This window comes from Chrysemys picta, chromosome 10 (genome assembly GCF_011386835.1).
Source record: "Chrysemys picta bellii isolate R12L10 chromosome 10, ASM1138683v2, whole genome shotgun sequence".
Taxonomy (NCBI): domain Eukaryota; kingdom Metazoa; phylum Chordata; order Testudines; family Emydidae; genus Chrysemys; species Chrysemys picta.
The window spans coordinates 88384446-88397161 of record NC_088800.1 but is presented as its reverse complement, the minus strand read 5'-3'; the positions used below and the strand labels follow the sequence as shown (position 1 = coordinate 88397161).

Below are 12716 nucleotides of genomic sequence, written 5' to 3'. Positions count from 1 at the left end.
GTGAGAGAGGAATCTATGTAAAGTAATTATATGGCCTCCTCCATCACCATAGTATGCCCACTTCACAATCTTTAATGCATTTATCCTCACAACACATCTATACAAGTAGAAAATACTTTTACCCTCATTTACAGATGTGGAACTGAGGCACAGAGAGGCTAAGTGACTTGCCCAAGGCCACCCAAGATGTGTGGGACAGAGTAGGGAAATGAACTCAGGCCTCCCAAGTCCAAAGCAAGTGCCCTATTTATTGGACCATCCTTCCCCTCTGGAAACAGTTTGAAGTGACAAACATCTGAAGGCAGGATGCCTTTGCTGATGATGCCTTTTTGCAGGGTGAAAGAAAGAGAGGAGAGGATGCTATGAAGGTTGCACTGGGGGAGAGAAAGAGAATTCAGTGGGGCGTAAAGGCAGCAGCAGAAGGAAGGACTGAGGTTTCATCTCTGACAAACAACCACAAGAATTTTAGTGATAGCAGAAAAGAAGGGGGCAATGATAAGAGGGAACAGCAGTAAAGTTGGAGCCAGCAAGAAGGGGCATCAGTGGCTAATCAAGATGACTACAAAGAGGACACAGGTGACAGCAGGCTGCAGTTGAGAGAGATATTGCCAGAGGCAAGAAGGAAAAGGTGTAGTTGGGATAGGCAGAAGCAGGGAGGGAGGAGTTGCCCATTAAATATCTAAATTATAATAGACTGGGATTAGATTGAGATGGTGGAAGAGAGAAGGGTAGAAGAAAAAACACAACAGAACTCAAGAAGTGGGAAAAGGAAAATAAGAGACCAGGGTGCAGGGGAAGAGCAGATGAGAAGGCAGGAGTTTAAGTCTCAGAAGGTGAATCCTGGAAGCATGGAGGAGACCACAGCATCTAAGTAATTAATCAAGGCAATGGCAAAGGTAAGAAACTGTGGCAACTAAGAATTAAACTAGATTAACTGCAGCAAATGATTGAGTATAAGCACATGGGAGAGTGGAGAGAACTGATGAAACTTAGTCCTTGAGCAACAGAAGGAGAGTTCCTGTCGACAAGATAGCCATTAGACTCTCCCTGATAGTCTTATGCAGTCACCTGGAAGTGGGAGCAGATTGAAGAGCTTCTGAGAGAGGAGGTGCCTCTTATAGGTCACTGCTGAAAGCCTCAGGAGCAAACTGAATTGAACCAAAAAGACCAATGGAACTCAAGTCCCTGTGCAGAAAAAGGAGTGGGTTCCTACTGTGGAACAGGTATGCCCCTGACAGTCCTCTGAAGAGCTTTTTGGAGGTAGATGTAGCAGCAGATTTCATATTGGAGAGCTAAGACACAATGTAGACAGCTACACAGATATATCTTTATGGTTGGCCTAACGGGCAACAGTGTGAAGTTGCAGAACCTGCATCAATAAAAGACCTCAGGGTTTTTAAACACATTTATTAGCCATTTTCTTTTAAACTTATTTTAAAACATGTAACCTATATTTGGTTTCTGCTTTAATCTTATAAACAAAAAGCTACTAGTGTTGGAAACTTGTTAGTGAAAGTTCTACCAATAAATACACATATACTCATGAGCTATAGAAGGGTCTTTGTTGCTCATGAAACAAGAAAAATCAAGTCAATAAAGAGGTAAGAAGGGCTAGACCAGGGGTCCTGATCTTCAGTTGTAGTAGGAAGAAAGCCTGAGACATAAGCCTTTGTATCAGACACCTGAACTAAAATAATGGTCAAAACTTTGCTGATATGAAGCAAATTAAGGTTGTGAGCAAGATGCAGGCCCTGCTCACAGAATTTGGCAAGCACGGGGCTGATACTGCAAAAACACATATTCCTGAGAGGTGTTGGGCACTGAGCACTCACGCAAGCACATTCCAGAAGGTGCCAGAACACCTCAATACCAGCACATTCCCCAAAGATAACAGGAACACACTGACCCATCCTAAAGATAAGGTCAGGATGACAGCACGATGGATAGAAATGTTATGATCGAACCTACAGATACAAGGCAATGGGTGGCAAATACGTCAGAGGGTGGCATCCTGATACGTCGGGGAAATACGTAACTTGTTTGTATTGGTGTATAAAGATGTATCTCAGAGGGAGTGTCTTTGGCCAGCTGAGAGGGAAATGGAAAGTCCCACCACTGACTGAGCTTCGTCCATTGTTACGGGTATACATGTATTAGTGGTCCAGTAGAGTCTGTAGAATACTAGTACCTTGCTTCGTCAACAATAAACCTAGCTTGGTGCCTTCATACCTTAACGGATCTTGTAGTCATTGGATGGTTCGCTCAAGGTCTGCGGCACCAGCTGTCTGCGCAGAGCTGGGACGGCACACAGGGAGAACACACACATGCAGCTGAACATCTAACCACAAGAACTACCTCAAAATAATTGTTGCCTACCCAACAAGATCCATTTCCAAGTATGGCTAAATGGTAGAGAATAAAGACTCTATAATCAATTCCATCTCCTTTTCCCCTCAACTCAGTTTGACAGAATAGGATAATTTACATCATACTCATTACTCTGGTACCAGAGAGCCTCTTAACTACCAAATATACGATGGCTCCAGGAACAGCCTGAAGATAGCTTTAAAGTAAAATGTTGAGTGCATAGTTGTATATTCAAATTCTTATCTGATTTTCCTGTTAACAGAAAACAATAAAAAGGAGAGCTGTAGCCAGACAAGATCTTCCTTTAATGAAATCTTTCCTAAAGAGAAACCAACCTTAAGTAAGTTATGGTGTCCTGTGTTTACATAACAAATGCTGGGGTTCCCTGATTAAAGGAATTCTATTTAGGTATTTATATGACACTTCTCACTGTAGTACCTGAGTACCTACAGTCACCTGACTGCACTGACAAAGAAAGAAAGAGGGAGAAAAAACAGGTAATACAAAATTAAATTGGGTATTCAGGTAGAGGCCAGACATTGCACTAGGTATTCAGAACCAGTTTAAAACCTTTATTGCCACATGTGAGGGCTGATTTTTATTGACTCTTTAATGTCTAAGTAAGGTGCTTCTTTTCTGTTGTAATATACATATAGTAAAAAGAGATGTTTGATAAATAAAACAAACAATTATATATTGGGACAGTGATCATTAGTAGTAATTTTTTCAGAAGTATTTACACTTACATTTCCAGATTGCCCATTGTTATTTGTAATGCTGTTTGTGGAGTTAAGACTGCTGCTCCATTCATTTGCAATTCCTATGCTGTCTGCTGAAAACAGATGAGCGCCTGGCTTTGATTGACAACCAGTTTGCAGTATGACTACATTCATGGTGTCCTCTGTTGAAGGAATCCCCAACAAATTACACACAGATTTTGTATTTAGCTGTGTGAATTCAACAATTACATACCCAAAACCAAACACAACCTCTGATATGGAAACATTTAAGTACACAAATTAAAACGGTTTCTGAAAGCATAATAACATAAACAAAGCAAAGTCCATTTGAAAATGGTGTAATTTAATATTTATGTATTTGTGGCCACTAACAAACTTAGTACCAAATATACGTTTGTAACTCAGGGGGCTTTTCCTCATTACTCGGTCCAACAAAAACCCACAGGAACAAAAAAAGATCTGCATCCTAAGAATATACAGTCTTATTACAAACGTTGCTGTATTTTCAAGAATCGAAGATACTACAGTGTTTAAAAGACAACATTTTTAGGACTCCAGGTTGCAAAGATAAACACAACATTGTACACTGAATTACTGTCTTTTTTCACTCTACCTGGCTGTAGAGTGATCTATAGCATCCCATCAAAAGAAGATGAAGTTACTCACCTTGTGCAGTAATGAAGGTTCTTCGAAATATGTCCCCCTATGGGTGCTCCGCACTAGGTGTGCATGCGTCTCTGCACCTTTGATTGGACATCTTTGGCAACAGTGTCTGTTTGGCCTGCACATACGCTCTCCCTCCCTCGTGCTCTGCCTCAAGGCTAATTAGCGCTGCATGGGAAAACCACCCTCCTGGGCAAACCACCTTCTCTACCATACAGCCCTTATTGAGAACTCCAAAGTAGAAGGGAGGAGGTTGGGTTGTGGAGCACCCACAGGGATACACATCTCGAAGAACTCACCTTGTGCAATAATGATGGTAACTTCCTCTTCTGCTTCGAGTAGTGTCCCTATGGGTGCTCCACTGTAGGTGACTCTCGAGCAGTATCCTCAATGGGAGGGTGGGACTTTGGAGTCAAGCCTCTTATGGATGATACTGTGGAGCCAAAGCTAGCATCAGAAGCAGAGTCTCCAGTAATCACATAGGTGTTCTGAAAATGTATAAGCAGACAGCCAAGTCTCTGCCGTGTGCAGATTTCCGAGATAGGAACATTCTTGAGGAAAGCAACAGAGGTGAAAACCAATCTCATGGAATGTGTACAGATTCCAGATGGAGGTAATACATTGTGAGCATGATAGCAACGATTAAAACAGTTTGAGACCCATTTGGAAAGTCTCTGGGCTGATATCATTGTGTTTTTTGACCTTTCCACAATGGATAGGAAGAGCTTAGGAGATTTCCTAAAGGCCTTTGTCATGTCCAAATAAAAGGCCATGGCCCTCCTAATGTCTAGCATATATAGTATAGCCTCCCTGTTGTCACGTTGAGGCTTTGGGTAAAAGGTAGGGAGGTGAATGAGTTGATTTACGTGAAAAGACGAGGCCACCTTGGGAATGAACTTTGAATGTGGCCTATGAGTGACCTTGTCTTTAAAGAATGCTGTGAAGGGGATGCGGGTGGGGGGGTACCATTAGTGCCTCTGTCTCCCCTATTCTCCTTGCTGAGGTAATGATCACTGTCTTAATGCTGTCTTAATTGACAGGTATGTAAACGACTAAGTTCAAAGGGGTGTCTAATTAGGCTCTTTAAAACTAGATTTAGGTCCCACGCTGGAGTGGAGTGTCTGGGTTGGCGAAAGAGGTTCACCATGCCCTTGAGGAATCTCTTTGTAGTTTTTAGGTGGGCAAAAACCAAGTATCCCTCTATCACTTGATGGAAAGCTGTCATGGCCGCCAGGTGTACTTTGAGCATACTGAGAGATAGTCCTGTCCTCTTGAGAACTAGCATGTAGTTCAACACTACAGGGAGTATGCAAAATACTGGGGTGATTTGTTTGGAATTACACCAAACCTGAAACCTTGTCCACTTTTGCAGGTAAGTGCATTGGGTAGACCATTTTCTACTGTGTAGTAGCACTTCCTACACCTCTTTAGAGCAGCAGCTTTCTATGTGCTGGAACCATGACGGAGCCAAGCCTTAAGATGGAGTATCCATAGGTCGGGATAGAGAGTTTGCCCTTCGTTCTGTGAGAGGAGATAAGAAGTGGGTTGAAGAGGGATTGGTGGACATGTTGCAAGCTGTGACAGGTATGGGTACCATGTCTGTCTCAGCCAGGTGTGACCAATCAGTATAACATTTGCTTTTTCTCTTTTTATTTTTATCAGGACCTTCAGGAACAAAGGAAATGGGGGAAGGTGTATAGGAGGCCTTTTTCCGCTAGGAGAAGGAGAGCGTCCCCTAATGAGTGTTTTCCGAGGCCGTCTCTGGAGCAATAGCATGGGCATTTCCTGTTCAAGTAAGTAGCGAATAAATCTACTATTGGGGTCCCCCATTGTTAGACTATGCTGCGGAGTACAGTTGGGTTCATTTCCCGCTTGCGGTCATGTGACAACTTGCAACTGACACTGCTGTTGTATTTTGCACTCCCAGGATGTAGGCAGCAGATATTAAAACATTGTGCCGAACGCGCCAATTCCATAGCTTTAGCACTTCCATGCACAGGGAAGATGATCTGGCACCCTCTTGATGATTTATGTAGTACATGCACGCTATGTTGTCTGTCATGATTTTCATGAGCGCATTTCTCATCAGTGGAAGAAAGGGAACACAAGCATTTTTGACTGGAGGTCAAGGCCAAGAACCAATCTTCCTGTTCCAGAGATGGTACGCTGCTATTGTGACCATCTTCAATTTTTGTGCCTGCGTGTATTTGTTCAGTGCTCTGAGGTCCAGTACAAGTCAGGGGGGGGGGGGGCGGAGGGGGGGGGGAGGGGAGGAGAATCAGGAAATATCGGGAATAAAAGCTTTTGCCTCTGAGATGAGCCAGAATAGGTTCTATGGCTCCCAGGCATAGCAGGTGATCTATTTCCTGTCTTAACAGTCTCTCATGAGAAGGGTCCCTGAGGAGGGAGGGAGGTGAACTGGATAGAGTATCCATTGGAGATCATCTCCAAGACCCAATTTTGGAGAAACAGAGAAAGACGGCATCCAAAGGGATGCAAATGGTTTGTAAGTTGCAGCTGATGGGGAAGTGGTCTCCCAGGGCCTCAACCAAGGCGTCAAAACTGGGGTTTCAAGGTGGAAGGTTGGGAGGTTGAGGGACTGATGGTTTTCGCCTCTGAAATTTTGACTTCTTTCGCTGTGGCTCATAGCAGTACTGTGATAGGTACTGAGGTGGACGTGATTTGTGGGAGGACTGGGGACTAAATTTCTTTTTCTGACCTGATGTATAGATCCCCAATGACCAAAGTGTGGCCCTGGAGTCCTTGAGAACATGGAGTGATGCATCAGTCTTATCTGCAAATAATTTGGAGCCTTTGAAAGGGAGGTCCTCGGCCATCATCTGTACCTCTTTTGGCAGCCCTGAAAGGTATAACCACAACTACCATGACATCAATACCACTGTTGATACCAAGCGGGCCACTGTATCCATGGCATCTAGTGCAGTCTGGAGTGCTGTTCTGACCACTAACTGCCCTCATGTATGATGGTCTAAACTGTTCTCATTGTGCTTCCGGCAGGTGGTCTTTTGGCGTGGTCATATTGTGCCATTAAGGCCTGGTAGTTTGCAATTCTAAATTGCAAGGTCACCGAGGAGTACACCTTCCTTCCAAATAAGTCAAGTCTTTTCCAGTCTCTATCATAAGGGGGTGGATTTCATGTGATGTTGGTGGCCATGAGAATTCACCACATCCACAATGATGGAATTAGGTGCAGGGTGTGAAAAAAAGAATTCAGTATCCTTGGAAGGGACATAGTATATTTGTTGGCCAGTTTGCATGTTGTTGTGACTGAGGCTGGTGTTTGCCATATGACTTTAGCCGGATCCAAATGCGCTTCATTAATTGGGAGGGTGATCTTTGAGGAGGAGGGCATATGCAGTTTGTCCACCAACTTATGGTTGGTGTCCTTCACCTCCTTGAGAGGGATCTGCAGTATCTCCTGCAACCTCTTTGTAAGGTCCTGAAAGGGTTTGAAATCATCTGCTATGGACAGTGGAGGGGGCATTGCCACCTCATCTGGGAAAGAAGAGGAGATATTGGTTTGCGGTGTGGCCGCCTCTGCTAGTCTGGTTTCCTGCTCCTCAGTTTCCTTATGAGGTTCTGGAGACAGAGGTTGGAGGAGAGCATCTCAGACTCCTGGTGGGTGACACCATGCTTCCCAGGCATTTAGTGCCTGTAGGCTGCCCATGGATCCTAGTATTTCCACTGGGATGGTAGAAAGGGCATGGGTGGCAGAACCCACTGTTGGTCATAACATGGGGGCTGAAACCCAGAGTGAGGGTGTAGCTGAGAAGGCCCTGGTTGGTAGAAAGAGGGACCATGGCAAGTGCCAAGAGAGGATATCCTCCTGGTCACTATCTGAGACTGTGCTGGATATTAGTGGAGCTGAACGCCTCAGTACCAGTGGTGATTCTGGGCTTCGAGATGCACTCAGTACCGAACCCCCGGTACTGAGTAGAATGGACTCTGGGGTCTCAGATACCATCAGGTCCCTGGAAAACTGAAACTCCTGTGGTGCCGTAATCGGTACTGTCAGGGCTTGTCGGGGTTGACTCGTCGGTACCGAGGAAACCAGCAATCATGCTCAAGTCAGACAGTCCGACGAGGGTTGTTTTGAAGTTGTTGGTACCGAGAGTTTCTGCACAGATGACGTCTTCGTAGACACGGTACAGTGTAAACTCTGGTCTCTGACAGGCGGTGCCGCTGTTTTGGAGCCTGTGCCCATAGCTTACTAGCACTGTGTGCATCAGAAGACCCATGCGAGTTGTGCGTATCATGCTTTTAGCAATCAGTGCCAAAATAACTGAATGTGCTGGGGATCTCATCTGGCTGGTTTGGGATTCAGTATGAGGCCTTACAGCTCTCTTTTGGGAGATCTTGCGAGGGGAATCCGAAGACTTTTTTCTCAGCTCACCCTCTTTGGAAGTAAAATGCTCTGATGATGGTTCGTGCTGTCAAGGAGATTCGGGGCCAGGGTCAGTCACAGGTTGAAGAGCTCCCTCCGTAAGTAGTAGCTTTAACTTTAATTCCTGGATTTTTTGGGATCTGGCTTTTAGCTGCTGATAAAAGTACACTTTTATGGAACGTGGGCCTCTCCGAGGCACTACACGCAATGGGAATGTCTGTCTGTAACCAGAATAGCCTCCCTGAAGGAGAGGCACCTCTTAAACCCGGGGGACAGAGATAAAATAAAAACATTTCTTTTTCTTTAAAACAGGAAAGAAACTAATGGAAACCCTATAACACAGAGAAAAAAAACTGACGAAAACACTAAGAGTATCTAAGAGATAAACAATTCTAAAGATCTAAAGTATGAACAAATGGACTGCTAATCGCTCTGTCTCTAGCCGGGGCAGTTGAGAAGGTAGTTCACCTGTGCAGCATTAATTAGCCGTGAGGCAGAGCATGAAAGACACAGAAGGCATGTCCAGACCAAATGGACACTGCTACCAATGATCTCCAATCAAAGGCGCAGGAATGCACGCACACCTACAATGGAGCACCCATAGGGACACTACTCGAAGAAGAATCTGGAATTTCCACTGCTTATCTTAATGGGATATAGTAAACTGAGAAAATATTGACATTTAAGTGGTCATTCTAACTATTTGTCATTTTTATACCAGAAAAATTAATTTAAAGTAATTGGACGCACACATCACTTCCCAGTGTTCTCAAGACAACTTCAGTATTCTATTGAACATTTCAGATTTGGTTAATTTAGATGCTCATTACTTACTGCCCTTTGGAATATACAAATAAAAGTACTCTTTAAAATGGTATTTATTAAAAATTTGGACATTTAGGCTGTGTGGGTTTTCTAGACAAATAATTCATTAGCAACAGATATTTAATTGAATAAGCTGACTGACATTCTTTACCCCTTGATTCATGAACACAGGGTATTAAAAAAAGAAACAGGGCTAGAAAAATAAAATCCGATCATCCCCTGAAGAAATTCCACAGATTTAGCCAGAATTTTGTATACAAAATGTTACTTATTTTTCATCTCCGTTCACAACTGTATTTCTGAAGGGCCATAATAAACTGTGTCCTGAATGAACCTTCCTTCTGCCAAGGACAATTAACAGTTATGACATCATGCAGAAGAGTACATGCCATGATAATGAACAGATGGAACAGTGGGACATGTAAATTCAGCACCATTACCTCTCTTCAGGGGAGATAGCATAGTTGAGGATTGTTTCTTATGGTGTAATTTTTGTACCTAATGAGCTATGTTTTAATTACTGCATGATTCTGCCTTTGTACTGTGTCTCCAAATGCTGTATCTAACATATTTCCTGTGTCTTACGTATCAAGTACAGGAGTAGGAGACAATTAAAGAACACAGGAGACACAGGCAAGATGAATAATAACTATCATTGTGCAGACTGACTCCAGACTAAGCGCCGGGACTTTGAAGAAGGAACACAGGTAGCTCCCCTGCTCATCCTCTGCCTGACTGAATATGCAAAAAATGGATGTGAAGACAGAAGATGCTGCACTTATCTAATGTTATTTACTTCCACTCTCCCTTGGGGTTGTGTCCTCATTCTGGATTGCTTTACGAGGCAGTTAGCCACTGTCATCTCTATTAAGTCTAGAGGGAAAATACTGCCCAGGAGCCCCTCACATCCTCACATCAGAAGTGCTGTTCTGGTTACTGCCACCCTCACACTCCCTTCTAGGTCACTGCTCCAGCCCTCCTTGTTCAGTTAGCTTCGCTCCACATACACACAGCTGCACATCAATCCCAAATCCCATAAATGAACGTATCTATTTACATACTCATACAGTCCCCATCAAAGTAGGATTGGAGTGCCTCCCAAGTTTTTAAAAATAGAAACAGTCTCGCTCCTTTCCTATAAGAGAACTAGCGTGATTAGTTTATTGGCATTTTTGCTCATGTTTTATGTACTTATTGAGGAAAAGTCACAGAAATGAGTTTAGTATTACATTTGGAATACTGTGTAGCCCCAGCCATTCTAATTCCTTGAAGGAGTGAGTCCCATAGTCTAGATCCAGTTCCTGCAAAAGTTCTGACATCTGCATGTATCAGCCTCCCCTAGTTGGTCAATGATTTCATTGTTCCAGTGGGACATAGCTACCATGAGAGGTCATTGTAGCTAAGGAAAAGATGACCTCTCAGAGAATTCGGGCCAATCCCATAGAGATTGAATATTAGGACACAGCCTTTGAAAGGGGCTCTTTATTCACCAGGCAGCCAGTGTAGAATGGAGTATCAGGGTAATATTCTCATGACAACCTGCTGCTAATCAAATTGGCTGATTTTTAAAAAAAATTAAACAGCTTTTTCAGGTGTCGCTTCATTCCTACAGACAATCAGCATTAGACTCTGGAGATCATGAACACATGGGTTGCTATGGCCAGGTTTGGGTCCAACATGAAGGGGTGCAATCTTCTAGGAAGTCAGATGGAAGTGGGTGTTTTTGACACACTGACAATCAGAGCACCAACAGCACTGAAGAGTCCTACAGAAGCCCAAGGCTGCAGACTAACTTCCCTTCCAATGTTTTTAGGAGTAGCTGAGTGGCTCATTCCTCTGCTAAGTTTTTCAGAGGCAGCTGGCAATTCCCCACTGCTCTTCACCCTTTGGGACAGGGTTTCAATCCTCCCCTGTTAACAGAGAATACTCTTTGGGGGACTGTGCCAGTTGAAAGGGTTGTGGGCTGCCCCAACCAGTGGGAGAAGGCTGATAGATGAGACCTAAAAGGGAGCAGAGTAGCAGCAATGACACCAGGGGAAGCCCAGTTCCAGTGGATAGTGAAAGGGACCCGACTTGCCAGCTTCCACAAAGAATGAAGAGAAGAGAAGAGAAGAGAAGAGAAGAGAAGAGAAGAGAAGAGAAGAGAAGAGAAGAGAAGAGAAGAGAAGAGAAGAGAAGAGAAGAGAAGAGAAGAGAAGAGAAGAGAAGAGAGTCAGCTGCTTCTGAAGAACCTCCACAAGATAAGAGGAGTCTCTCTCCCTTACAGTCATGGGGAAGGGGAGTGGGCATAAGAGACTTTGTGCCTCCCCTGCAAAGTGGGGCAAAAGGGATTGCCGGGTCTGAGAAACTAGGGCCTCACTGAAGATAGTGGGAGATGCATACAGGATCTTAGGGGCCAAAGAAACAGGAGTCATGGGATAAGATTCTCCCTGTCACCTTTCTTATGAGATAGGGTCCCTGGCTATGGAGCCTCTCTCTCTTCTTCCCACTGGAACTATGGAAGGGTTCTTTTCTATTGACCATACTTGAGCAAGAGAGGTGGAATGTCAGGATTTCAAGACTGAGCTCAGAGCTGTTGCTACTGGCAGAGAGAGACAGAGAAACCACAGTGGAAAGAGCCACATAAGAACCTAGATAGAAAGGATGGGCCACTTGAATCTCCCATCGCTACTTGATGTCAATCCAACTTTTGCATTCTTTTTACTCCCAGTAAATCCTGACCTGGCTCCCAGCTGCAAATATTTTGATGATATGGTAGGAAAGGAAGTAAAGTCTTGACCTAGTTCTGAATACCCCTCCCTATGTTGCCACTATTTTCTCACTGTCTTTTGTCTCTAGTGTTTTTATGAAGAGCCTGAACCACATATGCTCCACACACTACTCCTGGGGGAATTCTGCGCCACTGTGCGCACGCAGAATTCATGTCCCTTGCATATTTCTTTGCTTCCCCGCAGAAAAATGACTTTCTGACGAGGAAGCAAAGGGAAGCCACAAGAGCGGTCACGTGTCCCTCCCCAGCAGCACAGGCGCATCATTTCGGGCACCCGGCAGAAAAGTAATTCACTGCAGGGTGGGAGGGCTGGGGACGCCAAGGTCAGTGGCTCCTACCCTGCACTAGGCTCAACTGCTAATCTCAGTTGGGCTGCGGCCGGAGAGGGAGATGACTTCCTCTTCCCTTGTAAGGAATGGCCAGGGCTGGGTCAGACCCACTCCCAGAAACCTCCTGCAGCTGCAGGAAGCTCCGCACTCCTCCCCCCCGCCCGCTTCCTGCTATCATCGCTCCTCAGCTGTGGGGGCAGGAGGAAAGGAGTGCGGAGCTTCCTGCAGCTGTATGGGGAGCTGCTCCCCCATCCACCCAATCCCTGTACATCTGGACTCACCCATACCACCCCAACGAGCCCCCCACACCTGAACCCCACCCCACCAAGCCTCACCCCTGCATCAGGAGCCTCCCTGCACTCAGACCCCCACTGAGCCCCCTGCACCTGGATCACCCCATTTAGCCCCCCCGCACCCGGACCCCCTTCTCACCAAGCCCCAACCAGCTGCACCCAGACCCTCACCCCACCAAGCTCCCACCCCACTCCCCTAACACCGAGACCCCCTACTGAGTCCTCCACACCCAGTCCCCCTTGCTAAGCCCTATCCCCCCACACCTTGTTACCCCTTGCTGAGCCCCAAAGACCTTCACCTGGACCCCCTGCAGAGTCCCATTT

General features: G+C 45.1%; 1 protein-coding gene across 11 annotated transcripts in view; it reads right to left on the bottom strand.

Moving 5' to 3' along the window:
• The window catches only part of UNKL (unk like zinc finger), a 144523-nt gene that overhangs the window by 83814 nt on the left and 47993 nt on the right, over window positions 1–12716 (bottom strand). For 7 of the 11 annotated variants that reach the window (XM_065560379.1, XM_065560383.1, XM_065560380.1 and 4 more), the window contains one exon: window positions 3114–3268. The exons of the other annotated variants lie outside the window; for them this stretch is intronic. In XM_065560379.1, coding sequence (XP_065416451.1) covers window positions 3114–3268 — 155 coding nt within the window. The remainder of the gene's footprint in view (window positions 1–3113; window positions 3269–12716) is intronic. 11 annotated transcript variants of the gene reach the window in all.